The 26,503-nt window shown below is 43.8% G+C and overlaps 7 protein-coding genes and 1 pseudogene across 14 annotated transcripts; 2 read left to right on the forward strand and 6 right to left on the reverse strand.

Annotated features, from left to right (window-relative positions):
* Positions 1–159: 159 nt before the first annotated feature.
* Or257 (odorant receptor 257) lies at positions 160–1,617 on the reverse strand. The gene is made up of 5 exons (NM_001190673.1): positions 1,375–1,617; positions 720–1,298; positions 540–650; positions 322–474; positions 160–225 (listed from the first exon to the last, which is right to left on the reverse strand). The coding sequence occupies exons 1-5, from the start codon at positions 1,615–1,617 to the stop codon at positions 160–162; spliced, it is 1,152 nt and encodes a 383-aa protein (NP_001177602.1).
* A 549-nt stretch (positions 1,618–2,166) lies between these two features.
* Positions 2,167–3,653, reverse strand: Or258 (odorant receptor 258). Its single transcript, NM_001190780.1, has 5 exons — positions 3,411–3,653; positions 2,758–3,336; positions 2,578–2,688; positions 2,320–2,472; positions 2,167–2,232 (listed from the first exon to the last, which is right to left on the reverse strand). Exons 1-5 carry the CDS (start codon positions 3,651–3,653, stop codon positions 2,167–2,169), a joined length of 1,152 nt encoding a protein of 383 aa, NP_001177709.1.
* Or259PSE (odorant receptor 259 pseudogene) lies at positions 4,393–5,849 on the reverse strand (annotated as a pseudogene).
* On the reverse strand, positions 8,710–10,483 carry Or260 (odorant receptor 260). Of its 2 annotated transcripts, XM_031922511.1 has the most exons (6): positions 10,379–10,483; positions 10,148–10,291; positions 9,356–9,937; positions 9,171–9,281; positions 8,946–9,098; positions 8,710–8,870 (listed from the first exon to the last, which is right to left on the reverse strand). In XM_031922511.1, the coding sequence occupies exons 1-6, from the start codon at positions 10,388–10,390 to the stop codon at positions 8,805–8,807; spliced, it is 1,068 nt and encodes a 355-aa protein (XP_031778371.1). In that variant the 5' UTR covers positions 10,391–10,483; the 3' UTR covers positions 8,710–8,804. The 2 variants fall into 2 exon arrangements, with proteins under 2 accessions (XP_031778371.1, NP_001177603.1); NM_001190674.1 differs by having other exon boundaries at positions 8,805–8,870; positions 10,148–10,390.
* A 295-nt stretch (positions 10,484–10,778) lies between these two features.
* Positions 10,779–12,585, forward strand: LOC100121105 (pyruvate dehydrogenase E1 component subunit alpha, mitochondrial-like). 2 transcript variants are annotated; one of them, XM_001604641.5, is made up of 6 exons: positions 10,779–10,959; positions 11,038–11,211; positions 11,344–11,562; positions 11,698–11,946; positions 12,024–12,269; positions 12,340–12,585. In XM_001604641.5, the coding sequence occupies exons 1-6, from the start codon at positions 10,855–10,857 to the stop codon at positions 12,487–12,489; spliced, it is 1,143 nt and encodes a 380-aa protein (XP_001604691.2). In that variant the 5' UTR covers positions 10,779–10,854; the 3' UTR covers positions 12,490–12,585. The 2 variants fall into 2 exon arrangements, with proteins under 2 accessions (XP_001604691.2, XP_031783600.1); XM_031927740.1 differs by having other exon boundaries at positions 10,827–10,959; positions 11,662–11,946.
* A 183-nt stretch (positions 12,586–12,768) lies between these two features.
* Positions 12,769–18,826, reverse strand: LOC100121133. 3 transcript variants are annotated; one of them, XM_008212678.4, is made up of 9 exons: positions 18,011–18,826; positions 17,689–17,907; positions 16,025–16,458; positions 15,536–15,771; positions 15,117–15,365; positions 14,660–15,040; positions 14,162–14,596; positions 13,606–14,086; positions 12,769–13,531 (listed from the first exon to the last, which is right to left on the reverse strand). In XM_008212678.4, the coding sequence occupies exons 3-9, from the start codon at positions 16,062–16,064 to the stop codon at positions 13,146–13,148; spliced, it is 2,208 nt and encodes a 735-aa protein (XP_008210900.1). In that variant the 5' UTR covers positions 16,065–16,458; positions 17,689–17,907; positions 18,011–18,826; the 3' UTR covers positions 12,769–13,145. The 3 variants fall into 3 exon arrangements, with proteins under 3 accessions (XP_008210900.1, XP_008210901.1, XP_001604719.1); XM_008212679.4 differs by lacking the exon at positions 17,689–17,907 and having other exon boundaries at positions 17,908–18,826; XM_001604669.5 differs by having other exon boundaries at positions 17,689–18,826.
* A 1,608-nt stretch (positions 18,827–20,434) lies between these two features.
* Positions 20,435–24,333, forward strand: Or261 (odorant receptor 261). 4 transcript variants are annotated; one of them, XM_016981005.3, is made up of 6 exons: positions 20,435–21,453; positions 21,503–21,739; positions 21,898–22,245; positions 22,669–22,779; positions 22,960–23,112; positions 23,184–24,333. In XM_016981005.3, exons 1-6 carry the CDS (start codon positions 21,205–21,207, stop codon positions 23,238–23,240), a joined length of 1,155 nt encoding a protein of 384 aa, XP_016836494.1. In that variant the 5' UTR covers positions 20,435–21,204; the 3' UTR covers positions 23,241–24,333. The 4 variants fall into 4 exon arrangements, with proteins under 4 accessions (XP_016836494.1, XP_031778377.1, XP_016836498.1 ...); XM_031922517.2 differs by having other exon boundaries at positions 21,530–21,739; NM_001190675.1 differs by having other exon boundaries at positions 21,205–21,444; positions 23,184–23,240.
* Positions 24,100–26,348, reverse strand: LOC100679854 (leucine-rich repeat-containing protein 59). Its single transcript, XM_031927750.2, has 7 exons — positions 26,243–26,348; positions 25,947–26,147; positions 25,685–25,794; positions 25,554–25,613; positions 25,143–25,479; positions 24,876–25,064; positions 24,100–24,794 (listed from the first exon to the last, which is right to left on the reverse strand). Exons 3-7 carry the CDS (start codon positions 25,784–25,786, stop codon positions 24,481–24,483), a joined length of 1,002 nt encoding a protein of 333 aa, XP_031783610.1. The 5' UTR covers positions 25,787–25,794; positions 25,947–26,147; positions 26,243–26,348; the 3' UTR covers positions 24,100–24,480.
* Between the last annotated feature and the right edge of the window lie 155 nt (positions 26,349–26,503).

Raw genomic sequence — 26,503 nt, forward strand, 5'->3', positions numbered from 1 at the left:
GCCGAGAAGCCACGTGATATTTAATAAGTTATTACTTATCACATTATACACAAATAACTATATGATAAACTCTGTATTCCTATAACATGTGTAACAAATGTATATGGTATATCTAATGATCTGTTGAAAAATTTTTATCATATTCTTCAACTTAATTTCCTAATTCTGCAACCCTTCGTCCAACGTTTGAAGTAGGAAAAAGTATGATACAGATGTATTTAGAACCTGTTATAAGGAAATACACGCAATGCTTAGTAAAGTGGTCTTATTCAGAATCAAAAATACTTTGCCTTTTTATCGTTTTTTTTTTTATAGAAATACCTTGATAAACATGTCCATCTTTAGTAACATACAGCCCTTAGCTCGAAATATCATCGGCTTCTGCGAGAGAACCACGAGTACGTCTCTCATGAAGCGAATGTTTCCGGATCCAGCCCACTGAGCGTTGTACATCGCCTCGATGCAATCTTCGCTCTTCAAAGTATGTGTTATCGGAATTTTTTTCTGCTATATATATTTATTCTATTGTATTGACGTACCTCATCGGCTATAAGTTGTCCGTACCACGCGTAAATGAAGACTTGGACGTGTTTAAGTGTGATGAATGCAAATATTAAGATCATCATACCGAAGCTCAATTGTTGGAATACCTGGTAAAATAATGTTAAACGTGAAATCACTACTGATTTTTACATAAAATTTAATCCATTCGCACCAACCTGGATAGCTTGAAAAATAAGCATGCACTGGATTATCGCACTGCTAAGACCTACTAATATCGCCAGAAATCCAAACACGTCCTGCAGTACCTCTCCCGACTTCATCAAGGCGTAGTGTCTCTCCAGACACTCTTTTAGGTCATCCTGGTAGTTTTCCGAGATCTTCAAATTCTGAAACTTGTGAGCCAGGACCCTGAACTCTCCGCAGATCTGCAAAGTGTACCAGCCGAAAACCGAGTCCACCCCACTGGGCACTGTCCAAGCAAAAAAGTTGGCCAACAACTGAACCGTGAGTAATATCCAATAGACCCAACCACCGGGCTCGTAACTAAACGGAAAGATCGATGGCCAGACCAAGACGTATTTGCCGTGAAGAAGTGAAAGGATCATGAAAACTAGGCCCATGACGATGACCAGACCCACGGCGATGGTCAGGATGTAGAAAAGGTTGGCGAAGACATTGACCTTGGCCAGGGTAAAGCGTCGAAAGGACTTGTTCTGATTGTCGGCGTTGAAGCTGGCGGCGAGAGACGTGTTCAGGTAGACGAGGTCGTCGTGGTGCCACAAGCAGGCGCAGAGCTTTGATGCGTGATAGCATATTTAACTCTTGCTACTTTTCATATATTTTTTTTTCAATTAGGAATCAGTTATATACCTTCAGAGTGGACAAACAGAGGCCTATAGCTATGGAACAAGACTTGGTCATCACGACAAAATTAGTGATATGATGAATACTGAAATTCAAAACGGCGATCGCGGTGAGGGAGCATACGAGAACCGCGAAACAGCCGAGCATGGGTTGGATAACCGGATGAAAGTCCGGCCAGACACCAGACAAAACGAGCAGCCATTTCAGATCACGCGAGTATCTCTCGTACTTTCGCAGCTCTGTTTCCATATTGCGTACACAACTTAAACGAGCTTTTTCCTCGCCAGCGAGTGTTTTGCGACTGTCTGCTGCTGCAACATCGTTGGCTTATCGATCGATTTTTGTTCGTAGCTGATAAAGGAAAAAGTAGTGAAAAGCTCGAATCGGTGCTTTTTGTGGTTTAAATTATTAATGCGATGCGGTCGTATGAAAACCGCTGCGTAGGTAAGCTGGAAATAGAGTGGGGGTTGCGAGGAAGGTATCAGTCGGTTCAGAGCTTTCGAAGAGGAAAGTGTATAGTTTTGGATTGAGTTGCGTTCAAATAATTCTAAAAGTCCGAGTTTTGTCATTTCTCGTTGTCTTCTGAAATTCAATGGTTAATAAATAACGAGATGAAAGTAGTTGAAGAATTTGGTGTAATCTTATTAACCACTAAAATTTTCGACTAAGATGTGCGGATTGTAACTTTTTGATCATAAGCATTCATTTACTTTTTCTAAAAAATCACAAATGTCTACCTACAGCCTACCTATAGACGTGTTAAAAATTCAATTGTATTCTATTCTTTAACGCGATTTACTAACTCTGCAACCCTTCGTCCAACGTTTGAAGTAGGAAATAGTATGATACGGATGTATTCAGAACCTGTGATAAAAAAGACGCAATGTTTGGCAAAGTGTTATTTAAGATCAAAAATGTTTCGCGTTGTAATCGTTTATTGTATGAATATACCTTGATAAACATGTCCATCTTCAGTGACATACAGCCTTTAGCTCGAAATACCATCGGCTTTTGTGATAGAACCATGAGAACATCACTCATAAAACGAATGTCTCCAGATCCAGCCCATTGGGCGCAGTACATCGCCTCGATGCAATCTTCGCTCTTCGAAGTATGAGTTATCAAACATTATTTCTTTAAATGTTTATATATATATATATATATATATATATATATATATATATATATATATATTCTATTGTAACGTACCTCATCGGCAATGAGTTGACCGTACCACGCGTAGATGAAGGCTTGAACGTGTTTAAGTGTGATGAATGCAAATATTAAGATCATCATACCGAAGCTCAATTGTTGGAATACCTGGTAAAATAATGTTAAACATGAAATCACTACCGATTTTTACATAAAATTTAATTCAATCGCACCAACCTGGATAGCTTGAAAAATAAGCATGCACTGAATTACAGCGCTGGTAACAGCTACCATTATCGCCAGAAATCCAAACACATCCTGCAGTACCTCTCCCGACTTCATCAAGGCGTAGTGTCTCTCCAGACACTCCTTCAGGTCATCTTGGTAGTTTTCCGACGTCTTCAAATTCTGAAACTTGTGAGCCAGGACTCTGAACTCCCCGCAGATCTGCATAGTGTACCAGCCGAAAACCGAGTCCACCCCACTGGGCACAGCCCAAGCAAAAATGTTGGCTGATAACTCAACCAGAAGCAGGATCCAGTAGACCCGGCCACCGGGTTCGTAGCTGAACGGAAAGATCGAAGGCCATACCATGACGTATTTGCCGTGAAGAAGTGCGAGAATGAGAAAAACTACGCCCATGCCGGTGGCTAGACCTACGGCGATGGTCAAGGTATAGAAAAGGTTGGCGAAGATGTTGACCTTGGCTAAGGTGAAGCGACGAAAGGACTTGTTCTGGTTGTCGGCGTCGAAACTGGCGGTGAGAGACGAGTTGAGGTAGACGAGGCCGTCGTGGTGCCGCAAGCAGACGACAATCTTCGATGCGTAACTTTGACTTATTTTTTATATGTCTTTGAAAAATAATTATCAATGCAGTAATGGGTATGTACCTTTATAGTGGATAAACATAGGCCTATGGCTATGGTCAAAGATTTAGTCATCACGACAAAATTGGTGATGTGGTGAATACTGAAATTTAGGGTGGCCATTGCGGTGAGGGAGCAGACGAAAACCGCGAAGCAGCCGAGCATGGGTTGGATAACCGGATGGAAATCCGGCCACACACCGGACAACACGAGCAGACATTTGAGAGCACGCGAGTACCTCGCGTACTTTCGCAGCTCTGTTTCCATATTGCGCATACAACTTAAATGAGCTCTTTCCTCGCCGGCGAGTGCTTTGCGACTGTCTGCTGCTGCAACATTGCCGGCTTATCGATCGATTTTTGTTTTATTGCTGATAAAGGAAAAAGTAACGAGAACCTGGAATCGGTGCATTTTGTGGTTTAAAGTATTAATGCGGTGCGGTCGTATGAAAACCGCTGCGTGGACGGGCTGGGGAAGCAGTGGGGTGGCGAGGAAGGGATCAGTTGGCTCTTGACTTTCAGAGAGGAAAGTGTAGTTTTGGAGAGTTGAGTAGCTTACGTGGTTGAGTTGTATAAAGCCCAAATTTAGTAATGTTCGCGATTGGTTCGGAATCCAGTGGTTGGAAGTATCACGAGATGAAAAAACTGTCTCGTAAATGTGTAATACGATACGTAAAATATTTCTGGAAAGTAACTCTAAAATAGTTTGTGCCAAATAAACATATAAGAGTATAAAATATGGCTAACATCCCAAACTATATCAACTATATTTCTGTAAAATGAAGTTATAAAAGATGTCTCGAGAAGAAGAGCATAAGAAATAGAACTTTATGATAAGAAACGCTTTGTTTCCTTCTTTGTGATGATGCATTAAATTTTGTGTTGCCCTGTACACAAATAACTCTATCATAAATTCTGCACAAATTATAACATAACAAATGTATGTACGTATATATCTACAGAATCGTTAAAAAAACTCGTATCATATTCTTCAGCGGATTACGGCGCTAGTGCTGTGAACCTTCTTCCAAAGTTTGGAGCAGGAAAAAATATGATACGGATGTATTAAAAATCTGCGGTCCAACAGAAAAACAAAACGCTTGGTAAAGTTAATGAAATGTCAAGATTTAAAAATTCTCTGCTTCGTTCATAAACATTAAATCATACTTTGATAAATATATCCATCTTCAGCGACATGCAGCCTTTAGCCCGAAATACCAGCGGATTCTGCGACAGAACGATTATGACGTCGGTCATAAAACGAGCGTCTCCGGATCCAGCCCATCGCGCGTTGTATATCGCTTCGATGCAATTCTCGCTCTTCGAAATATTAGTTAATAGATATCATCGCTGTATGCATACATTTTCTCGTTTTTAACAACCTACCTCATCGGCGATCAGTTTACCATACCAGGCGTAAATGAAGGACTGCACGAGCTTGAGCATGATGTAGCCCACTATGTAGATAACGCCGAGGCCCATAGTTTTGAATACCTTGAAAAATTATTTTCGACTCAAGTTAAGTATAGTGTATCTACAACATATTGAAAGCTGTGTGCACTAACCTGAATAGCTTGAAAAATTAGTATACACAGGATGACGGCACTTCTGATAGCCAGCCATATCGATAAGAGTCCGAAAACATCATGAAGCACCTCCTTCGTCCTTATCAGCTCGTGATGCCTCTCCACGCACTCCTTGAGGTCGTTCCTGTAATTCTCCGACGTCTTCAGGATCTCAAACTTGTGAGCAAAAACCCTGAATTCCCTGCATATCTGCATGGTGTACATTCCGAAAATCGAGTCGACTAGTCACTAGTCACGGCGCAGACGAAAAAGTTGGTAAACAGCTCGATCGAGAGCAGTATCCAGTAGAGCCGGCCACCGGATTCGTAGCCGAACGGAAATATCGAGGGGTAGAGCATGATGTACTTTCCGTGACCGAGGGAGATGATCAGAAGAACGAAGGCCGTGCCCGTGGCCAAACCGACGGAGATGCTCACGGCGTAGAAGGTCTTGGTGAAGATGTTGACTCGGGCCAGGGTGAAGCGACGGTAGGACTCGTTCCGGGTGTCTTCTTCGAACCTCGCGTTGAGAATCGTGTTGAGGTAGACGAGATCGCTGTGGTGTCACAGAAAGACGCAGATCTTCGGAGCGTATTTTTGCATAACTCAGACGTCTTATTTCATCTTAGGGAAAAATGTTAGTTACACTCGTACCTTGAGAAATGTCGAAAAGAAGCTGATGACCAAGCTAAAAGACTTGCACAGCACGTTGACATTGGTGATGTGGTGGATGCTGAAATTGAGAAAAGCAGTCACCGTGATAAGACTCACGACAGCCGCGAAAACGCCGAACATCGGTTGGATAATGGAATGGAAGTCCGGCCAGATGCCGGACAATACGCACAGCAGGCATTTGATGTCGCGTCTGTACGTCTTGTACTTTCGTAGCTCGTTCTCCATATTGTATGTACACAATATGCAGTTCAAGTGTACGATTAGCTCTTTACTCGCCAGCGAGCGTTTCGCGACTGCTCGCTGCGGCACCGATGGCACATCGATCGCATTTTTCGTAACCGGTGAGGAAAAAAGTTGCGGACTGCGAATCCGCGCATTTTGTGGGTTAAACATTAAATGCATTGTGGTTGTTCCGGGTTAAAAACGGGCTTTTCCCTGTTGAAAATAATGACGTCATTAAATGACTTTAAATTACGTCATTAGATGACGTCATTATTTTCAACAGGTTGTACTTCTAAATACTACAAAATTGATAAAATGGTTGCCTATATAGGTGCTACCATCCGGATGGTAGTACGGAAAATGGGGGCTAATATCCAAGAAATTAATTTTTAATAATTTTATTAAACAAACAATAATTAAAAAACAATATTTCTTTGGCGTTAGCCCTCATTTTCCGTACTACCATCCAGATGGTAGCACCTACATAGGCAACCATTTCATCAATTTTGTAGTATTTAAGAGTATAAGTATTTAGAAGTACAACCTGTTGAAAATAATGACGTCATAAAATGACGTCATAAAAGGTTCCAATTTGTAGCTTCAAATGACGTCATCTAATGAGGTAATTTAACGTTTTTAACGTTATTTTCAACAGGGTTATGAGGGCCAAGATGTTTCGGATTAAAAAGGGGGCCTTTATGAGGGCCTAGCGCTACACGGCGATCGAGGCGTGTGACGCTAAGCGTGGCTGTACGACGGGGCGAGGCGCGCTAATGGCCGGCCGTATGGAAGGTCAGGGCCAGGAAAAACCCAGAGACCCGCAATTGAAAAGGTACCGGTCATAAAGCGCGTCCCGAAAGAAAAGCCGCTCGGAAAGCACAGTGCGTAAACGACGCAGACAGCGCTGGGGTTTTTTGGTCGGGACCGCTCGGATGATAGCTAGTAAAATCGCTCGATGCGAACGTGCGGCAACGCACGACGACGGTATTAACAAATCGAAGCGTCTTTCCAGAAAACTTGCTTCCCCGAAAATGGCGATGAGCATAGCGGCTCAAAAGTGCGATATGCGATGTGCGGGTTTGCGTGTTAGATTTGCGTGCTACACGAGGTATGTTACGTGTAGCGCGCCAGCGTATAGGACCTACGCAAATTCTGTAAGCGTAGGACGTGTGGGCTATGCGTGCGTGTATGGATGTATGAATGAATGAACCGTAAGTCGGCCCGCAGATTTGAATGCTGAGGTAGGAGCCTGTTCTCCCCGGAGCACGCCCTCTCACATAGCACGGACGCAAGCCGATCGACTCGCAGACGCGGCGCCGAACAGCTCGTCGGCAACTAAACGAGGCTTGTTGATCTCAGGAGGTAGCTAAGCTCCCGGTGCCCAATGCAGGTCCGCCTAACGCTCGGGAGTCCGAGGAAGCTTTAGACCTCACGAGGAAGCAAAGGCTCCCGGTGCCAAATGTAGGTCACCTGATGGCGTCGCGATAGGGCGCGAATTCGAAGATGGCGTGCCGTTGGTCCGGTGGTGTCCGGAGATCGTAGGGAGGGCGGCGTTGACTAGGGAGCGAGAGGTGAGGGTCAAGCAACGAGATTCTTAGCACGAAGCTACGACCACCCCCGCGCAGTCCTCCAAGCAGGACAAGGAGGGAGAAACGACCCTGTAGAGGGGGAAGAGCAGGGCCCAGCTCGGCGGAAAATTCTAACGGACCGACACTTCGTTCGCAGCTCTCGTCAAGAGTAGTAGAGAGATAACCTAGATTAAGGCGACACTGCGAATACAACTTTGTAAACTTGTATCGAGACTTATTATGTACCTAAATAAATTATATATACACGGAATCCAAGTTTAAGCCAAACTACATACACACATCCCTACTGAAAAAAATCAGATGACAATCAACTGATAATCAGCTGATAATCATGCCAAAACGTCAGCTGATTATCAGGTGATTTCGGCTCAGTATTTTTAATAAAGCTGATAGTTATAAATATGCGTTTATGTGAGATAAAATGTTGATGATAATCAGGTGATAATCAGGTGATAATTACTCAAAATTTGTAACCTTTAATATATTTATTATAACTTGTTTAAAATAAGTAAAATTTATAAATTTCAAATAATGAGGGCCAGTACTGGTGTTACCATCAGGACGAAAACTCTAGCTGTGAGCTCGAAAATTTTTATTTTTTGACAATTAAAAAAAATTTTGTTTAAATTAAATTATTGAAAAACAAAAATATCAACATTTTATCTCACATAAACGCATATTTATAACTATCAGCTTTATTAAAAATACTGAGCCGAAATCACCTGATAATCAGCTGATGTTTTGGCATGATTATATCAGCTGATTATCAGTTGATTGTTATCTGATTTTTTTCAGTAGGGATCATCCTTCCGCTCCTAACCCGAACAGTGGTCGAATGAAAGAGTAGGGCTGAGCGCGAGTGGGGAGACGCGAGGAAGGGCTCAGTCGGATCTGGGGTTCACAGGAGGAAAGTATTATCGTGTGATGGTTGTGGGCGGATTTCGATCCTGCGAGTTGACTGGAAAGGATTTTGTCGGTATTGAAAAGTTTATAATTAGATATTTGTGGCATCAATCTTGCTTGAACTTTTTCTGGTCTATTCTTTTAACATAAAAATGACACATCCTACGACCTTTTATGTTAAAAGAAGACACTGCAGGATACGCGTTAAAACAATATTGATCTCCCGAAATCTTTGGTCTCTCATCTTTATCATTGTCATTTGAATTTTCTTACTTTACTTTGCTTCGTATCTTTCATTATACCGCTAAGGCCATTACAAATAAAGGGTAATGTACAAAAACGAGAAGAAAAACCGAATCAACTCATCATAATTACCATCAACATTTTAGTCGTTTATTTATTTTTGTATATAACAATTAGTGTATAATATTACGCACTTGTATGTTCCCCTGCACTAGTTGCCGTTTCAATTTTGCGAGCCTTCATCCAGCGTACGCAGAAGAAAGAAGTACGACACCGAAGTATTGACAATCTGCGATGAAATTAATTTTGTAAAATACTTTGTTTTCAGGAAACAGTATTCATTGAATCATCAACGACTGTATACTTTTGAGAATATTTCCATCTTGAGAGACACGCATCCCTTGGCTGTGAAAACCAACGGCTTCTGCGACAAGATGATCAGCACGTCGGTCATGAATCTGCTGTTACCGCAGCCCGCCCATCTGGCGTTGTAGATCGCGTTCAAACACATCGCACTCTGAAACATTTCGGTGAAAAGCCGTAATAGAGGTAAGGAATATTCTGTTCTACATAAGTGCAGCACATTTACCTCCTCAGCGATGAGATTTCCGTACCAGGCGTACATGAAAGCTTGCAAGAGCTTGAGAACGATGTAAAGGAAAAAGAAGCCGATCCTCAATGGATTCATACTTTTGGCTACCTATACAAACAAACAAAAATTGATCGAGTGCATGAAAAGTCTTTCGAGCAAACGCGGAATCGTCGAGTTCACACCTCCATCGCCTGAAAGACGAGGGTGCACTGAATGACCGCACTGGAGACCGCCAGCCATATGGCCAGTAAGCCAAAAGTCTTCTCCATCGAATCTCTCGCCTTCATGAGTAAGTGATGTCTCTCGATGCACTCCCTCAGCTCCTCTCTGTACTTGTCCGAAACTCTGAGACTCTCGAACTTGCTTCCCAGTATCCTCAACTCCCCGCACATCTGCAGGGTGTACAGTCCGAATGCGGAGTCCACTCCACTGGTCACCGCCCAGACGAAGAAAGCAGCCAAGGCTTCGGTGAGTTGAAGTAACCAGTAAACCAGACCTCCGGGCGCGTACTCGAAGGGAAAGATCGAGGGACATACTTGTATGTACTTGCCGTGTCGCAGTGCCAGTAGAGGAATGAGGATGGTTGTCAGAAAAGCGGTGGAGCCGATGGTGTATGTCAACGAGTAGAAAAGCTCGGAGAAGGCTGGCAGTCGAGCGAGGACGTGAGACTGGTAGGCTTTGTTTTGCAGGTCGTCCAAGAAACGTGCCGATAAGTGCTGGTTCAGATGAATGAGGTCTTTTTGATGGTGTAGAAATACGCAGATCTTTTGAGGAAATGAAATTTTGCTAAGGTTTCGTATCGATTCTTTACGTTAATTATAATAAAATATGATCGGAAATGAGATTATCACGAATGAAGAAATATAACGTGAATTAGAATAATTCTGTTTAGAAAATAATATTGCATTTTTGTTAAAATAAATTTTGAATTCTAATTGTAGTTTCAAAACACCAATTGCTGCTATCAATATTACCTTCATACCCGTCGAGAGCAGCGTAAACAACAAGCCCATCCCCCTGGTCAAAACCACAACATTCGACACGTGTTCCAAACAGAAATTGAAAGCCCCCATGAAGGTCATAGCGGTACAGCAAATTGCCAGCACTGCAACGAACCTCTGCAGTACAGGATAAAAATTCGGCCAAATTCCCGAAACTATCAGCAGCCTCTTAATATCTCTCGAGTAGTTTTCATACTTCCGTACCTCGAGCTCCATAACTCTACGATATGATGTACGCTCTATTGTACAGAATAGAGCATGTGCACAATATATGTAATCCTTCCTCGACAATGAATCTGTTCGGACTGCGCTGTGGGCAGGCTACTTTGCCGAGATATCGATCAAATGCAAAAGTTTCGCGCGATTGCGAGAACGCAGTGCTTTTTGCGGTTTAAAGTTTATATCATGTGATCGACTGGGCGATTCCACTGAAGCTCGACGACGCGACGGTGGAAGGGTTGAAATGAAGCTTGGAGGGGGACGTCGGAAGCTTAGTCGTTTGTGAGAACCGCAGGGATTGAGTTCGACTTCTATATTCGAACGAAAATTACCAATTTTTATATTCGGCCCGGTTCGCTTTTGTCTCGCGATCGCGACCGATTTCATTGATGTTATTGCCGATCGCTCGATGAATACTTTAAAATAACGTGTTCTCATTTTAGAACTGTCATTCGTACGGAATGCTCTCCAGCTATAACAAAATGCTAACCAAAGTCCGAAAGATCGTAGCTCCGTTGAGACTACTCATCACGCCAAAACGCTGCAAGTCAATCGAGATCAATCCGGTAATTTCGAGAACCGTCAAGGCGATCGCGAAGCTTCAATTAACCTTTGATGACGAATAAACGAGATGTTTTGGCCAGAAATATGAGTTGTACAGACTGGAAAAGGGACCACCGACTTCGGCTGAGCTCACCGAGGAAGAGGCGACGCTCATGCTTCAGAGGATGCTGTACATTCGGAGGATGGAGAACAAGGCGGCGGAGCTTTACCGAGCGAGACTCATCAATGGATTCTGCCACTTGTATTCCGGACAAGTAACGATACTTTCAGTGTTCTATAAGTTCTACAATATACGGACTAATTTTAAAATAAGCATGAAATCTGATTGAAATTCAGTGAATGATTTTATCAAAAGTAAATCATCAGTATCAATGGTGATAAATTAGGAAGCAGTAGCGGTGGCAACAAGATCTGTGATGCAAGAGAACGACACTGTGATAACGGCGTACCGATGTCACGCTTTTGCCTCGATGTTTGGCTCGACAGCTCGGCAGGTGTTTGCAGAATTAATGGGTAGAAAGACGGGCACGTCCAAAGGAAAAGGAGGTTCCATGCACATGTATGGGCCGAACTTTTACGGCGGCGAGGGCATTGTGGGTGGTCAGGTAATAAACTGTTGATTCTCTAAGTTATACATCTATGGCAAAAAGTATTGCCAGAAAAGTGCCTATTTGTTTTATAAATTTTCCTAATGCATCACTTAGGAGAGCGTAAGAGCTTCGATTAATAAAACGATACAGGTGCCGATCGGTGCTGGTTTGGGATTCGCGCACAAATACAACGGCAACGGCGCAGTTTCGTTCACTCTTTACGGAGACGGAGCCGCTTCTCAGGGCCAGCTCCACGAGGCCTGGAATATGTCGAAGCTCTGGAACCTGCCAACTGTCTACATATGCGAGAACAACAAGTACGGAATGGGCACGGCTACGCATCGGCACTCGGCTAACGACAAGTTTTACACTCGCGGTGATCTCATACCCGGTATCAAGGTAATTTATAAGGATTACAATAGAAGAGGTTTGTATGTGTACAAAATCAATTTTCGCACTGTCACATTGGAGAACAGGCCGACGGGATGAAGATAGAAGAAGTGCGCGAAGCCGTAAAGTTTGGAAGGGAACACGCACTGCGCGAAGGTCCTATAGTCATCGAAGTGACTACCTACAGATACTTCGGACACAGCATGAGCGATCCCGGCACGAGTTACAGAACCAGGGAGGAGGTGAAAGCGATCCAGGAAAAGCACGATCCCATCAAGAATTTCACGACCCTCTTGGAAGAGAAGAATTTGAAGAGCAAAGAAGACATCGAGGTAATGTAAAAACACGACAAAGTGCAGGTAAGTGAAAATTCGTAATGATGAGTCTGAACGATACTTTTAGGCGATGAGGAAGGCGATATTCAAGGACGTGGACACGCAGCTCGAGGAATCGAAGAAGGACGCCTGGCCGGAAGTATCGGATATAGCTGCGGACTTGTACGTGAAGAAGTTGGAAGAGAGTCGAGGGATGGTGCCCTGGCATAAAGTTTGACGAGGAAAACATCGTAGTATACGCTTCGTCGAATCTACAAAAAATTATACGATGAACGAGAGTTTATAAACAAAATAAAAGTTGTACAACATGCAACGTTGATTTTTTGCTTTCAGCCGCACGTTAAAACTGTACTGCAACTAGAGTTCGTGCGATTTACTATAAAAACGATTGCACAGTCGACATTTTTTGCCGGATGTAGCTACTGCGGTATAACTTTAGTTTTATAGTCATAATATTGTATCGATGGAAAGTTGAGTTCGAAGCGGAAAAAAGTTCTAAATGTTATGGAAGGTTTTATTATAAAAAGTTTAATATCGCTGCGTGCAGTACACAGTATCGAAATCAATATATAAAACTATACAATTTTACAAAAACTGTCGTCTATCACTGCTCGAGAACTTTTACTGGTCAAAAGTTTATGCTTCGCTCTTTACAATTCATGGAAGAACAGATTAATATAATGTAGTTTATCACACAATTTTAACGCACGTATAATTAATAATCATAAGTTTTATAAAAATATCAATGAAATAGTAGCACAACTGGTATGAAACGTATGCAAAAAACAAGCAATCATAAATACACAATATTTCATTAAACGCAAGTTATGCACAATTACAGCCTAAAATACCTAAACAACAATAGCCTCCTCATCAATTCGTAACACCGTTAGCTTTGGATGTCTTTCCCAGCGTCTCCATCTTGCTGATGAGCTTCTGTATCGGTTTGACCTTGACGCTGTTCTGGTGTTCAGCATGTCCATCTCCATTCGTCCCCGACGACTCGCTAAATGATGTTTGTCTAGCGACATAGTCGAGGAACCGAGGCCTTCTGCCACCGCTCAAACGACTCCAAACGCTTGGACTGGCGCAAGATGTGACGGAGTCGCGCTGTCGATTTTTAAAGGTCGCGGATAGGGTGACATCGTCGTACAGTTCGTCTTGGTGGTGATCCAGAATTATGCGGCTGTTAGACTTGGGGACCTGGTAGTGCTCCTGATCGATGCTCAGCTGGAGGTCTGAGAGGAAGGAGCAGTTTTCTGGAAGGAGATCGCTTGATTATTATTACAATTTCAATGATTATCGTTATATCTATTATCGAAGTTGCGCTCACTCTCGGGATAGCTCTTGATAACATCGACGCCCGCGCAGCCTTGGCAACCATTTCCATTCACCTCGATACACGAGCCGATGTCATCGTATATCTCATCCGTTATAGCACACCTGATGATTGTCGGTGGTCTCGAGTAAATCGGTCTCGGGGGTGGTGGGCAGAGATATTCTTCCTCCATCCCTTGGGGACTAGAGCAAGCCTCTTTGTTGACCGAAATCAGATTCGAGACATCATCGTAACTAGGGAGCTCGAGGTTTCCGTTTGCCTTGTTATCGCTACTACTCGTGGTCGATGTCGGTGACGTTGGTGGCGGTGAAGAGGCTAGAGGAGGGGTTGGAGATTTGGACTTTTTGTCGTCCTTCTTCGTGGAATCCTTACGATTGCGGACCCGATCGAAGAAAGACAATTTCATAGGCGATTTCAAAGGCTTGGCGGGAGACTTTTCTTTCTCGGACTTTGCGCGGATGTCCTCTGCTATGCTCTAATTTTAGAAAATCATCGGTGTGAGAGAAAACCTTTTTCACGTCTTGACATACACGTCATATTCGATATTTACCTGTACGTCGTCATAAGATATGGGCTCCTCCTGGCTCTTCATGACGCTCTGAACGTCGTCGTAGGTTTCCATGGGCTCTTCAGTCCTCGATCTCTTTACAGCGACCGTCTCCACGTCATCGTAAGTCTCTTGAATGAGATCGATCTTGGCTGCATTGGAATCATCGATTTTCTTACTCGATCGTGCCTGACAATTCTGGTACTCCCTCTGGGCACGGATGTCCTCTATTCTGTGGTAGAGTCCCTCCTCGTCATAGGGCTCCTCGCGAACCTCGTACGAGATCCTGTCCTGGGCTGGCAGAGCCGGTAGTTCTCGAGATCGGACCGGTAGTGGCGGAGCTTCCTCTTCCACAGTCAGTGCTTTTTCGGAAGATTTTTCCTTGTCCTTTTCCGAAGTAACCGGTTTCGCGATCGGCTGCTTGTCTTTGGTCTTTGACTGGAAGAATAAACCGATCACTCATAAAACACGTCCACGAATCGAAAGCGAATGCAAACGAACCTTTGGCGAATTCAAGACGTCCTGGTACTTCTCCTTCTCCTCCTTGACCCTCTCGATGCACATGCGTTCGGTCGACTCGAGCTCCAGGATCTCGGCGAAAGTGGCGGCCCTCGTTGCCGATCGTCCCCCGCATTCCTCCGGCTCGAGACTCTCGGTAACGGCGGCCACCCACTCCTTCATCTCCTGGGCAGTCTTGGCGACGAACTGGAAAGTCCTGTCGCCCGGACAGTAGATCTCGAACGCACCTTCGCTACGACGAGGATCTCGCGCCAGGGCTCCTGGCGCCGGACGGCTCTTGTAGCCTCGAAGAGGGATCACCAGGTAGGGACGACTCTCGCGCTCGTTCGCGAAGAGGAGCAGGTGTGAACCGAGCAGACTCACCTAAGAATTTTTAAAAACATCGATCAAAATTCATCTTACACGTGCATTAAAGTTCGTTATCATCCTGCAAACTGACCCAGCACTGTCTGTCCTGCAGAAAGACGTTGAACGGCGCGAACATCTTCCTCTCCCTCTTGAGATGCAGCAGCGAGCCGGACTTGGCGGATCGACTCTTGGCCTGACTAGCCGTGAAACTCGCGTAGAGCAGCACGACGTCATCCATCTCCTTGTCGGCTTCAGTCTTGGCGCAGTCTTTCGGCTTACTATTTGCGCCGTTACCCGAGAAGTCCTGGAAGGTCTCGTAGTAGTGCTGCAGCGAGCCGCGCTGGAGGGGAAATCATTGCGCCATGTCATTAAATGCGGTTTATAAGTGAGTAATAAAAAGCAAAAAAGCAATCAAAAGGTTTCGCGACTTTCCCTCCTCTGATGACAAAAGCAGATGCTGCGGTAAATGCTTGTTTACAAATTCAAATAAGAAACTTCATCTCTATATACCTGGCTCTCGTCAGCGGCGATGTACTCCTGGGGCTGCTCGGCTTCGTCGCCCATCCCCGTGCGCAGGAGGTGCAGACTCTTGCCGGCGTTCATGTCCAGATAGGGTTCCGGGGAATCCGGCGCGTTCGGACATTGCTGGAGAATATTCTTCGAGCGGCTCAGCAGAGACTCGTGCGTGACCTGGAGAACCTCGGGAAGCTCGACTTCGCTCAGGCATTCCAGGAAGTCTACGAGATCTGGGAATTCGGGTGAGAAATGATTTCCATACAATCTCAAACCATCATCATCATCATCATCATCATCATCGTCATCATCATCATCAGGTATACAATCGCTCTACGCGAGCGGAACGAAAGCAACGATCCGCAGCGAATCACGTCTCAATAATTCACAACAAAGAACCGTTCAACACACAGTCGCTCGTCATCATCCAGGCGCATCTAGCATCGCGAAAGTGTCGCTATAAAATAACAAAGCGTCTCGACTCACCGCGCAGGACGCTCGCGAACTCTCCGTTCAGCTCCTGCATCTTGACTCTTGTAAACGGCGAACGGCACTGCTACTACTGCGTCGAGCCGACGACTGCGTCCTGCATCATTCCGTCGTGCAAATACGGCCGTTCGTCAGATCGACTGTTGACAGCGGCAGCGTGTGTATGTGTACAGTTGGCTCCTCTGTCGTGTGCTCTTTTCTCTCCTAGTCATCTGCCGCTGTGTGTATACGCTTTAGATGATTGATCGGGCGATGTGTAAAAGTGCGCTGCCGTCGAAAGAGCTGACGGATGACGATGTGGGAGGAAGGAAATTTCTGCGCCGCAACAGGATGCCGACGGGAGGATGCGTTTCGTGATAACTGATATACGGCGGCTGCGTTATCGGCTATTACGCATCGCTCTTCTCTTTCTCTCTGCGATTGTATTTTCTCTGCGGAGAACAAGAGGAGAAATTGAAAACGATAAAAGGATGTACGCGCGCGCGCGCTCGTTTTGTTTTAATTTTAATGGTGAGTCAGGATAAGCCTTTTGTCTGCTGCGGTGCTGATAATAAATTTCAATATTAATAAGTCCTGTATACCATATTCTTATACTGTTTAGAGTTAATTAACTTTGCTCGCTGAAACTGTGATAAACAATTAAGGAACTTTACTGAGCCAAATCACTTTCGCATACCGTTAAACATTCAGCGCAGCTGAATTTCACGATTTTCCATCGGCGACCGTCGCGTTGTCATACTTATACTTACAGACCGCCGCCGGCTATACGAGCCATAAAAATGTGTACGGTAGCGGCGGCGGCCGTTTACACGCGCACGTTATATAGTACGTATATGTGCGAGGATAAAAGCCAGCATTGAGCGGCCACCGCCTCTGCGCGCGGATAATTGCACGCGATCCGTGTTATTCGCTTCTTCTTTTTGCAATCTTTAGCTTCGCTAGTATATATAGTACACGGTTTACGTTATTGTCGCTCATCGCGCGCTAGATAAGATCTTATAGGTAATGCGCAGAGTTTTATTAAAGTGAAGATCGAGACCGAAAAAATTCGTGATTCACGCGCGGGGCCATGAATATTAATGGGAGAGTCAATGTTACACCGCCTCTTTTAGAAGCATTTTTTGCGGCTGCAGTGCGGTGCAGTGTGTTTATCGATTGATAAAGTTTTGGATTATCGAGTTCGACGCTTACAGGATAATTATATGCAGTATATACGGATTTCAATTTGCTGCGGATACGCGGTTGTGGAACCGAGGAATAGGAAATCGATTCAGCGCTTTATAAAACTGTTATGAAAATTCGTAACTTCGCGGCGAACGGTAATTTTATAAATACGCGAAACAATGGCTATTTAGAGCACCGCTTGAATAATTACAACAACGGACGCGGCCAATTATTTCACGTTGCATACACTAAAACAGCGTTAACTTAATGTTTCGTCTATATATACGCAACAGTGTATAGTATATATAACAAAAATGACGACACGCAAAATTAAATCACAAACGCGACAAACGAGCAATCGGCCGATAACAACAAAATGACAACATCGATATATCCACTCTCGTTTCTGTCACTCCCGCGTATATACACACGTGAACAATCTCCTTCGCGTGCTCGTCTGGAAATGCCTGGCTGACCAGCGATTACATATACCATACCTGCTTATCGTCCGCCAATCTTCGGCTTATCCACACCGCTGCACTTAATTTCTTCTCCTCGTCGCGCGTGTATAACAATATCACACACGCTCGAAGGAAAAGTTATATGCATCAGCTGCACACACGCGCTTTATACACAAAGTGGCACGAGGCGATCTAGCCTCGCGCGCAATCGTCTTTTGCCTTCGAAATTCCAAACTCGTATCGTATTGTGTGTACCTGTAAGACACGAGGATATATCAGCACACTGCGATGCATCAGTCGCAATTGGCGGGAAATTCGAAAGTCGATCGCCTCTATACGAGCGTATTGGCTTACGTACGTCCGCACTCACGCGGAGAATTTTAAAAGCGGACTCCGAGTCGTCGTGTTGCACGCGCGGACGGCCGCAGGCGACTCCCGCCGAGACTCCGTGCAGCGAGTCGGCTATCCTCTCCGCGCCGCGTCTCGGGCGTGACATCATGCCGCCGAGCGCTCCACTGCACTGCCATACGATGATGATGCCCCTAACGGCGCTCTTGCGGCTAAGAGAAAGAGAGAGAGAGAGAGAGAGAGAGAGAGAGAGAGAGAGAGAGAGAGAGAGGATTTTGTGCCGGCAGAGCCCTCGATGCAGGAGGCGCATTCCTTGCTCGAGCTGCCTTTTGCATAACCGAGTTGTCCGTGGATTCTTTTTTTCTTCTTTCGGGGAGGGACCGAGGCGTGATTTTTTTCGGAGCTGAGGTTTATCGCGCGGGTGGACGTGAACTGGGCGGAGTAGGGTGTGTGTTTTGGCGATAAATCCTGGCGATGCGACGTTGTGAAATTTTGTCTGAGTAGGGTCTATTAGACTGTCGTAATTAGAATCTTTAGACACCGACCTACGATTATACAAATCTCGTTTATTGCGAGCGTTGGTGAATCGATGAATGAATTGATTACGGGTTGTCGAATGAGAAATTGCAGCTTATGCACGCGTGTATATCATTGTTTCGGACGATCCATTAAATTAGTGTTGATTCATTCATTCGACGCAGTAATCGATGGGTCGTTTTACACTGCTGCAAGACTCACCTATATGCATGTAAATGTGTGTATTGTATTTCGATACACGCGCAGGGAATGCGCCGCGCGCGCGCGCTGAAGTTGCGCTTTTTTTATTTGAAAAATCAGCGAATTATTACGATTAAATATTGCTTTATCGAGACGCTAGATTAGATTATTTCAGGAATCTCGATACTTCAAAGCGATTCAGTATTATGTTGTACCATTATAATATTATACCGGCGTCTCACATAATGACACTTGATTCTTTGCACACACCTATACTTACACGTTTCTCACGTAAATACATTGCAGTCTTTTTTCTCGTCCGCGATTACCTAACTATCCGTTCGCAGCATTGTTTTTAGATCTAAATGTTTTTCTTGCGCAATCCATCCGTGTAGTTGGCACTGCGCATTTGTATCATTATAAACTCTACAACGTGAATCGAAGTTGATGATCTGGATATTGTTTGCCATTAGGCTTATTTTTAATATCTGATTCAAAATAGTCGAAAATATCGAAATCTAACGCCTTCCGAACGGCCCGCATCGAAATTCAGTAGCCTCGCGTCCGCCTCCCACATACTCGGCGCCAGCTCTACAGCCAAAATTTAGGGAGCAATCGCGTCGCCGGCACATAACCGACGACGTGCGTGACTCATATATTCTCGCGCCCGTTGACTAACTCTTGTTTTCTCTCCTTCGCTTTCGAGCATCGCATCTCTCCCCGTCGCTCGTCACAAGCATACTCTTAATTGCCCCACACCGCGAGAGTCAATGGATCGTGTCGGCGCGCGCGTAAAAAAGCGAGGCTCGCTTCAAGTGGCTCTGCACACGAATTTTATTAGCGCCGCTCGCGCGCGAGCGCGCGCGGCAACGACCTCTGACCCGTAATACTAAGAAAAAATGTATTATCGACGATATTATACTCGAGCCTTTGCCTTTTCACTTTTCAATTTAAATACCGCGCCGCGCGACTCTCGAGAGAAATGGAAAGTCGCATTGTTTATTTTTGCCACCAGAATGTCGGACTTTCTCGCGCCTCTGCCGAGCCGTTATGCAGAATTTTATCAGCCCGAATTAAACGAGCGACGTAGTCGCTTAATTCGAGCATAAGGCTCGCCTAAATTGAGGCGTACGAAAAAACAACGTCGCAGATGCAAATCGTTCGCGGAACAACATTCTACAATCGCGATGACGTCGCTTTCATTTGAAGCCGCCTTCGTAATTTCTTCTTGGCGAGTTGTACAGAGGAGAGAAGCGATTATGCTCAGGCGCGCTGCGCGAGAGAAGCTCTCGGACAGATTTAAACGTGCCCCCCAAGAGCTGCGGATGCTCCGGAGGATCGCGAGCACTCATGCTGCGGACCGAAATATATCTGTGTAACTCGGCATCTTGAGTGCTGCTGAGATTCTAGGCAGTGTATGTTTTTGTGAGACTTTGTTGACTGCTTTGATGCATGCGGTTTGTAATATTCTATACGAGGATTTGACGCTTATATTTTTACGCGACTATAATACCGCTGCTTCTACGATCGAACTCGAAAGCATATAGACACTATCGTGATGGATCCTAATAAAAATCAAGCGATAACACGTGTACCCACATCTGCAACCGATACCCCAATATATCCGCACACCAGAAGCAAACCTCCGGTCTGTTTTTGCTCCGCAATGTATCCTCCTCCATAAATCTGTCCGGGCGTTTCTCACATGCCTCCTGTTATAGTTTTTTTTTTTTTAACCGTAAGGCTAGTCGAAGCCTCGACGCACTGGTACCACGCTTAGTCTACTCCGACTACTTATCCGGCGGCTCGTTCGTGTAACCCTGAGACGCAGTTTCGCACGAGCGATGTGTGAAGGACATCCAGACGCGATGTGTTCGCCAATACTTACGTAGAAGCGCAAATAGCCGCGACAAACTCTCTCTCTCTCTCTCTCTCTCTCACTCTTGCCTGGATACATCTTTGCCGAAAGCATACACGGCTTTCGCTCGATTGAGCGTCCGGGAGATTTATTTTTAGACTTGGGTGCGTTATTACGATAAAATGCGGTTTATAAATTTACCTCTCACGAATCCGTACATAATAGAATTGGATACATTACCTTCTACGCCACAATGGAATTGAAAACTTTCTAGATTTCGTTTCGATGCACGTCCTTATAGAATCCCACAACACTCCCTGCCGCAAAGTATACAAAGAAAAGCGCTTTCTTCCTTTGCATAACACTGCGTCAGAGTAAGTGTCCCCTGAAAGGGTAAATTCAATGACGTAATGAGACAGCATCGACATAAACACACGGCGATCGTCGAGCGCAATTTCGGCACTTAGCCATATAACTCTCATGAATTATGTCTCATTCCAGTTCGCGATCGTATACATATAACATTACGCGGTGTAATAGTAGGCGAGTCGTGAAAAGTTCTCGACATAGCTCTCATCGATCCCCGCTGATACGCGTCATCATCAGTGTTATCGAGAAATTGCAGCGTTATGGAGGCAAAGTTGGCCAAGTACGCGAGGTACCGGAACGTCGTGAGGAGGCTTTTGTTGTTGAGCGGGATATGGCCGCATCTCGAGGACACCTGCAGGCTCTACAGGGTGCTCACGTTCTCCGCGACTTTCGTCATCGCCGCCCTCGGGGCGAAGGTTTTTGCATACTGCATCGATAACATCGCCCACGTCTCGCTCTTCGCCAAGGGGATGAGCAACGCTTTCAGCTTTTATACCTCGGTTTTGAAGGTACATCGACTTTGCGTTTGCCTTGAGACAACATTATGCAGAATCATAGGTGCTTTGTTACCTGGTCTACCGCAAGGACCTCGTAATGCTGAACGACTGTCTCGGGCGCCGGTTCGAGGATGAGCTGAAGCGCGAGGATCGCAGACCCCTGCTTCTCCAGAGCATCTCGGTGTACACGAGGTTTATGTGCATCGTGGCTGGTCTCACAGCTACGGCGCTCGTTTTCTACACTCTCGTCCCCCTCGTGTTCATCTTCAAGTACAAGAAGCTCACACAGATCTATCAGGCAAGAAAATCGTTAGTCGCACAGTTGCGTTTACTTGGCAGAAAAGCGAAACCTATACCTACTTTTTTGAAAAATGTTTCTTCTTCACGAGTATAACTTTACTGCACGTACACGCCTTTTTATCGAAGCACACACAGCCCGATAACATTCCTCCGCAGGGCAGATACCCGTTCGCAGTGGAGCCGGGCGGCAGAGTCTACTGGTGCGTCTGCTTCGTCGAATCGATCTCCGTAGTGTTCGTCTGGAACGTCGTCTGCAGCGTGGACAACGCGTTCGGGCTGCACAGCTTTCGAATGTGTGGGCTGCTGCGTAGTCTCGCCGACAGATTCGCAAAATTGCAACCCGACGATCCGGGTTACATCGTGGAGCTGAGGGACTGCGTGAGGACGCATCAGCTGGTGCTGAGAGCCAAGGAGGCGCTGCAGAGGGTCTACGGGCTGGTCGTACTCTGGACTTACGTGACCAGTGCCATCATCATGTGCAGCATTCTGTATCAGGCTGATCAGGTGAGTGAGAAGGGAGCTCCTCTGTTGTACTTATCGACGTTTGTTCTGTTGCGTTAGTCATACTTATTGAATGACAAACTTGCGATAAATTCTTGTTTGACTTAATATGTCAATAGACTCGAGACTGAAAGCCGATGAAAAATAATATTAGTTTAAACCAGTAAAATTATCCACATAAACTTGGATACTTCGAACTGCTCAGACTCACGGGAGAACGAATTCAGATCGCGCGTATAAAAAGAAAAACAACAACGAGGAATCAACCGTCTAATAGCCGAAGCGCAAACCGCCTCTGTAAAAATTCTAATGGTTCGCGAGAATACAAGCGCAGCGCGCGCGGCGCCGACTTAACGATCCGCGAAATTTCCCCGTTAATCTCGAGAGGTTCGCGCAACGCTGATGCTGCGTTTTTTGCCCGCACAGGCGAAGAAACACATGACCGTGACGAGAGTGATTTTTTTCACATCCTACATCACGCTGAAACTGCTCCAGTCTTTCACCTATGCCTACTACGGCTCGCTCGTCTCGCAGGAAGTGCGTACTTTGTGCATTTCATCGCTAATTGCACGACTGTCTTTTCATGTTCTTTAGTCGTTCTGTTTTCTTCTTTGCACGCACTGAAAAATCGCACGATTCGTGTGTTTGATTTAGCTGATGGATGAATGCGCGTACTTTATCTATCTATGTACACTGATAATTCCTATATCGAAGCAGAGCGAAAAGTGTCAAAACGCAATTTACACGTCCAACTGGCCGGGCTCCGGAGATTTGAGATTGATGAAGGACGTTCTGATCATACAGTCGCAGCGGCCGATCGTTCTCAGAGCTAACGGATTTTTCATCGTCTCGATGGAGATGTTCGAAAAGGTTGCGAGAGTTGCGAATCGTGTGCGTCTGCTTTGAAACGATAATAACGTCGTATTCCCACTTTGTTTTAGATAGTAAACACGACGATATCCTATTTCTTTCTACTGCAGGCCGTGGAGGAAAAGTAATTTCTCTTTCTGCTGATACGCGCAAGAGCTATGTTTGAAATTTGATCTGGAGGATATTTTTTGAGCTCAGCTGAACGTAAAATTATAAGATTAACACGTCAATTGTTGTTTATAATAAAATTTAATTTGTCTTGAAAACCATCGAGTGGGGAACGTAATTATAATCTATTTTCCAAATGAAATTAGTGCATGAAGTTTTTACATCATGCTATGCTATCTTTATGTTGGACAATTAGCTCAAAAATAGCTTGTAATTTCCAGACAGTATCCGCGCAGAAAGCTATTTATGTATAACGTGTTATATAAAGAAGCAAACAAAGTTTCCCCGATGTTCAAGATAAATTGAGTAATCATCTTACACACTGTGCAGTACATCTGTTGTAAGTCGCATAGCAATTTTCTTACCCATCTTGTGCAAACCAATCATTATGAATTATTTTTGCAACATGAAGTATAGCCGACCAACTTTGCGGGTTTCCGCGCATCAAATAAACTTTCAACGAATTGCTTCCTGCAAAAATAGCTGCTCTCGAAAATAAGTAAACACAGAAAAGTTTTGATTAATTTGTACGTGTATTTCTTTCTTCCCTATAAAATTGCCTTTCGTAGTTACAAATGCATGTTTTCTCTATACTATATCATCAAACAATCATCTTACGTAGAAAGACTCACCAATGTCTTTTCATACCTTTGTACTATATCAAGCAATTTTTTCTGCTACGAATAAAAACCTATACGACAGTTATAGTTACTTTGATGTCGCGAGTAAAAACTTTGTTTTTACAAGCAACTTACTTAATTTTAGTCCCTATTAGTAAACAGTTAAGACTATGTATTTGTGAGAGAAGAAAAATTTTTTCTATCATCGAGAAACGTAGTTATCTTTATTTATATAACAGTACAATAACATTTTTATTATGATTAGATTATATCAGTACTTAAATAATTTTTTTTTTCAATCAGACTTTGCGGGTGGAATGTAGAAATAAAAACGATTTCTCAAAAATGCGAGAGCTTCTTGACTAAATAAAATTCCTACTAAAAGTACGATGTTAAAAACTGATGCTTACTGCCACTTGGTGGCAAACGCGTATGCGCTCTTTCAAAAGAAAGAAAGAAATAAGAAATCATTAAAAATTATTACAACCGATAAGTCTCATATACAATTGATTTGTTCGTTCAAAATTTTTAGAAGAAGAAAAATTGCGAGGGAGCCCAAAGACCTTTCACAATTTGCGAATTAATTTTTCTTAGTTGTTTGAGTGGCAGACTCATCTAAAAAGTACTGCTGGTAAGTTTTCTCTACCAACTCTCGCGTGTGATTAGTCCACAACTTCGTTTTGTCAATGAACGATTCTAATAATCTAATACCCTCGTGATGATAATGTTTTAACGGCACACCTGTTTGAACCTCGACGTACTTGAAGATTTCTTCTGATTGCTGCTCATTATACATTGGAAATACAGCTAAAACAGTGATTGCCAGGAGAGCGAAGAAAACTGACCACATAATCAACGAAATGAAGGCTCTGCAAAGGAGACTGAATACTCCTGCTAAAATAAAATATCCAATTAATTTTATGTCTAACTTAATAAAATGAAAAACTTGTAACCTAATATTTACCCAGAACTTACCATTGCTATCTTTTCTTTTACTAGAATGCTCATCAACTTTTGATTTAGGAGATTTTGGTACACTATTTTTCTCTTGTGGTGGCTCCTTCTTAACAATCGGAGACTTTTCCTTCTCAGCAGCTTTTTTCTCTGCATTTTTCTTCTTCTTCTTGGCTTCTTTTTTATTGCTAGCTGTAGTCTTTTCAATTTCTAAACAAATAACTCTGATTAGTGATTGGATAGTTGTCTAGATATTTATGGTCTACATGATCGCAAAAAATATCTTACCCTGTACAGCAGTGAGACGGCGCTGTTTCTCCTCATTTATGGTCGTTTTGACATTGGCAAGATATGTAACAATATTTTTAGCACAAGCTTGGCACTCGCTGGCATTACTGCATGGACCAGCGATACTGGCTACTGCAGGGGTCAGTGGATTCTCTTTCAAATCCAACCACTTTAGGTTCTTCAATTCTCCTAAACTTAAGGGAAGCCTACTGATTTTGTTGCTGTATAGATCCAGATGCCTCAACTGCTTAAGTTCTCCAAAATTTTCAGGTATTTCAGTTAACATATTTTTACTCAAGTCTAACTTTATTATTTGCGTCAGAGTTGCAAAAGTTTTCTGTAATGAAAACCATATTTTTAGATATTAACATTTAATTAAAGCACAGTTGAATAAGTACTTGTTATACTCACGGGTAATGTAACCAGTGCATTGTTTGATAAATCTAGATGAGAAAACCTTTTGATAGTAGACTAAAAGAAGAAATATCATCGTTAATGATCAGTGGATTTTCAAGGTCTACTTATATCAACAATATGCTTACAATTTCTTTTACAGGCACTTCTTCTAAATCACATAAACTGAGATCCAGCGTATCATCATCGAGCTTATCCTTTATATCTTTTAGAGTCATTTTGCCTGTCATTGTGCTTGCTGAAAAAATACAGTTTTCAAAAAGTCAGTAAAGCAAAGTACAGCGAACGACAAATAACGAGAAAATTAACGCGAAAATTCATGAATATTTGCCTAAGAGCATAAACTCGAATATGTATTTCCCTTCCAAACAGAGCTATTAAAAAACTCACCGTATTTAGTAGACCTCCTTGCTTGAAAAAGTCTTCGAAAAGCAAGTTCTTGCCACGTATATCAGATCAACCGGCTCCCGATAGCAGCAGTCTTACGTTCAAAAGTGACAATTGTTAACGTGTAAAATGAACGGGGCTTTCGTCGACTCCAGTCCGTGGATACAGTGACGCCAACCAGCTATAGCTATATATCTACGTGTACTGTTTACGTGTGAAAATCAAAGTCTGCTTGAGATGTATGTATATATACTTATACAGGGATTTTATAACGTTAAAACGAGGTACACAGAAGTCACCTGATTAACGAAAATGGCTGCGATCTACTCCTTTCTATAGACTCTCATCTCGATCGAAGATGCGATGATATTGATGGTTAACACGGTCCCTTGATTCGGCGAATATATTTTTGTAACTAACTGCTCCGTCGGTCATACAGGTTCTATACTTACTTATTTTTATATTTTGTTGGTGTTCTCCGTGAGTAATATTTCGAATAATTCGAATTAGTTATTGATAATATGAAATTTTGCATCGTTTGATACAACCATGTTTTAAAG

Source organism: Nasonia vitripennis, chromosome 1 (genome assembly GCF_009193385.2).
Source record: "Nasonia vitripennis strain AsymCx chromosome 1, Nvit_psr_1.1, whole genome shotgun sequence".
NCBI classification, from domain to species: domain Eukaryota; kingdom Metazoa; phylum Arthropoda; class Insecta; order Hymenoptera; family Pteromalidae; genus Nasonia; species Nasonia vitripennis.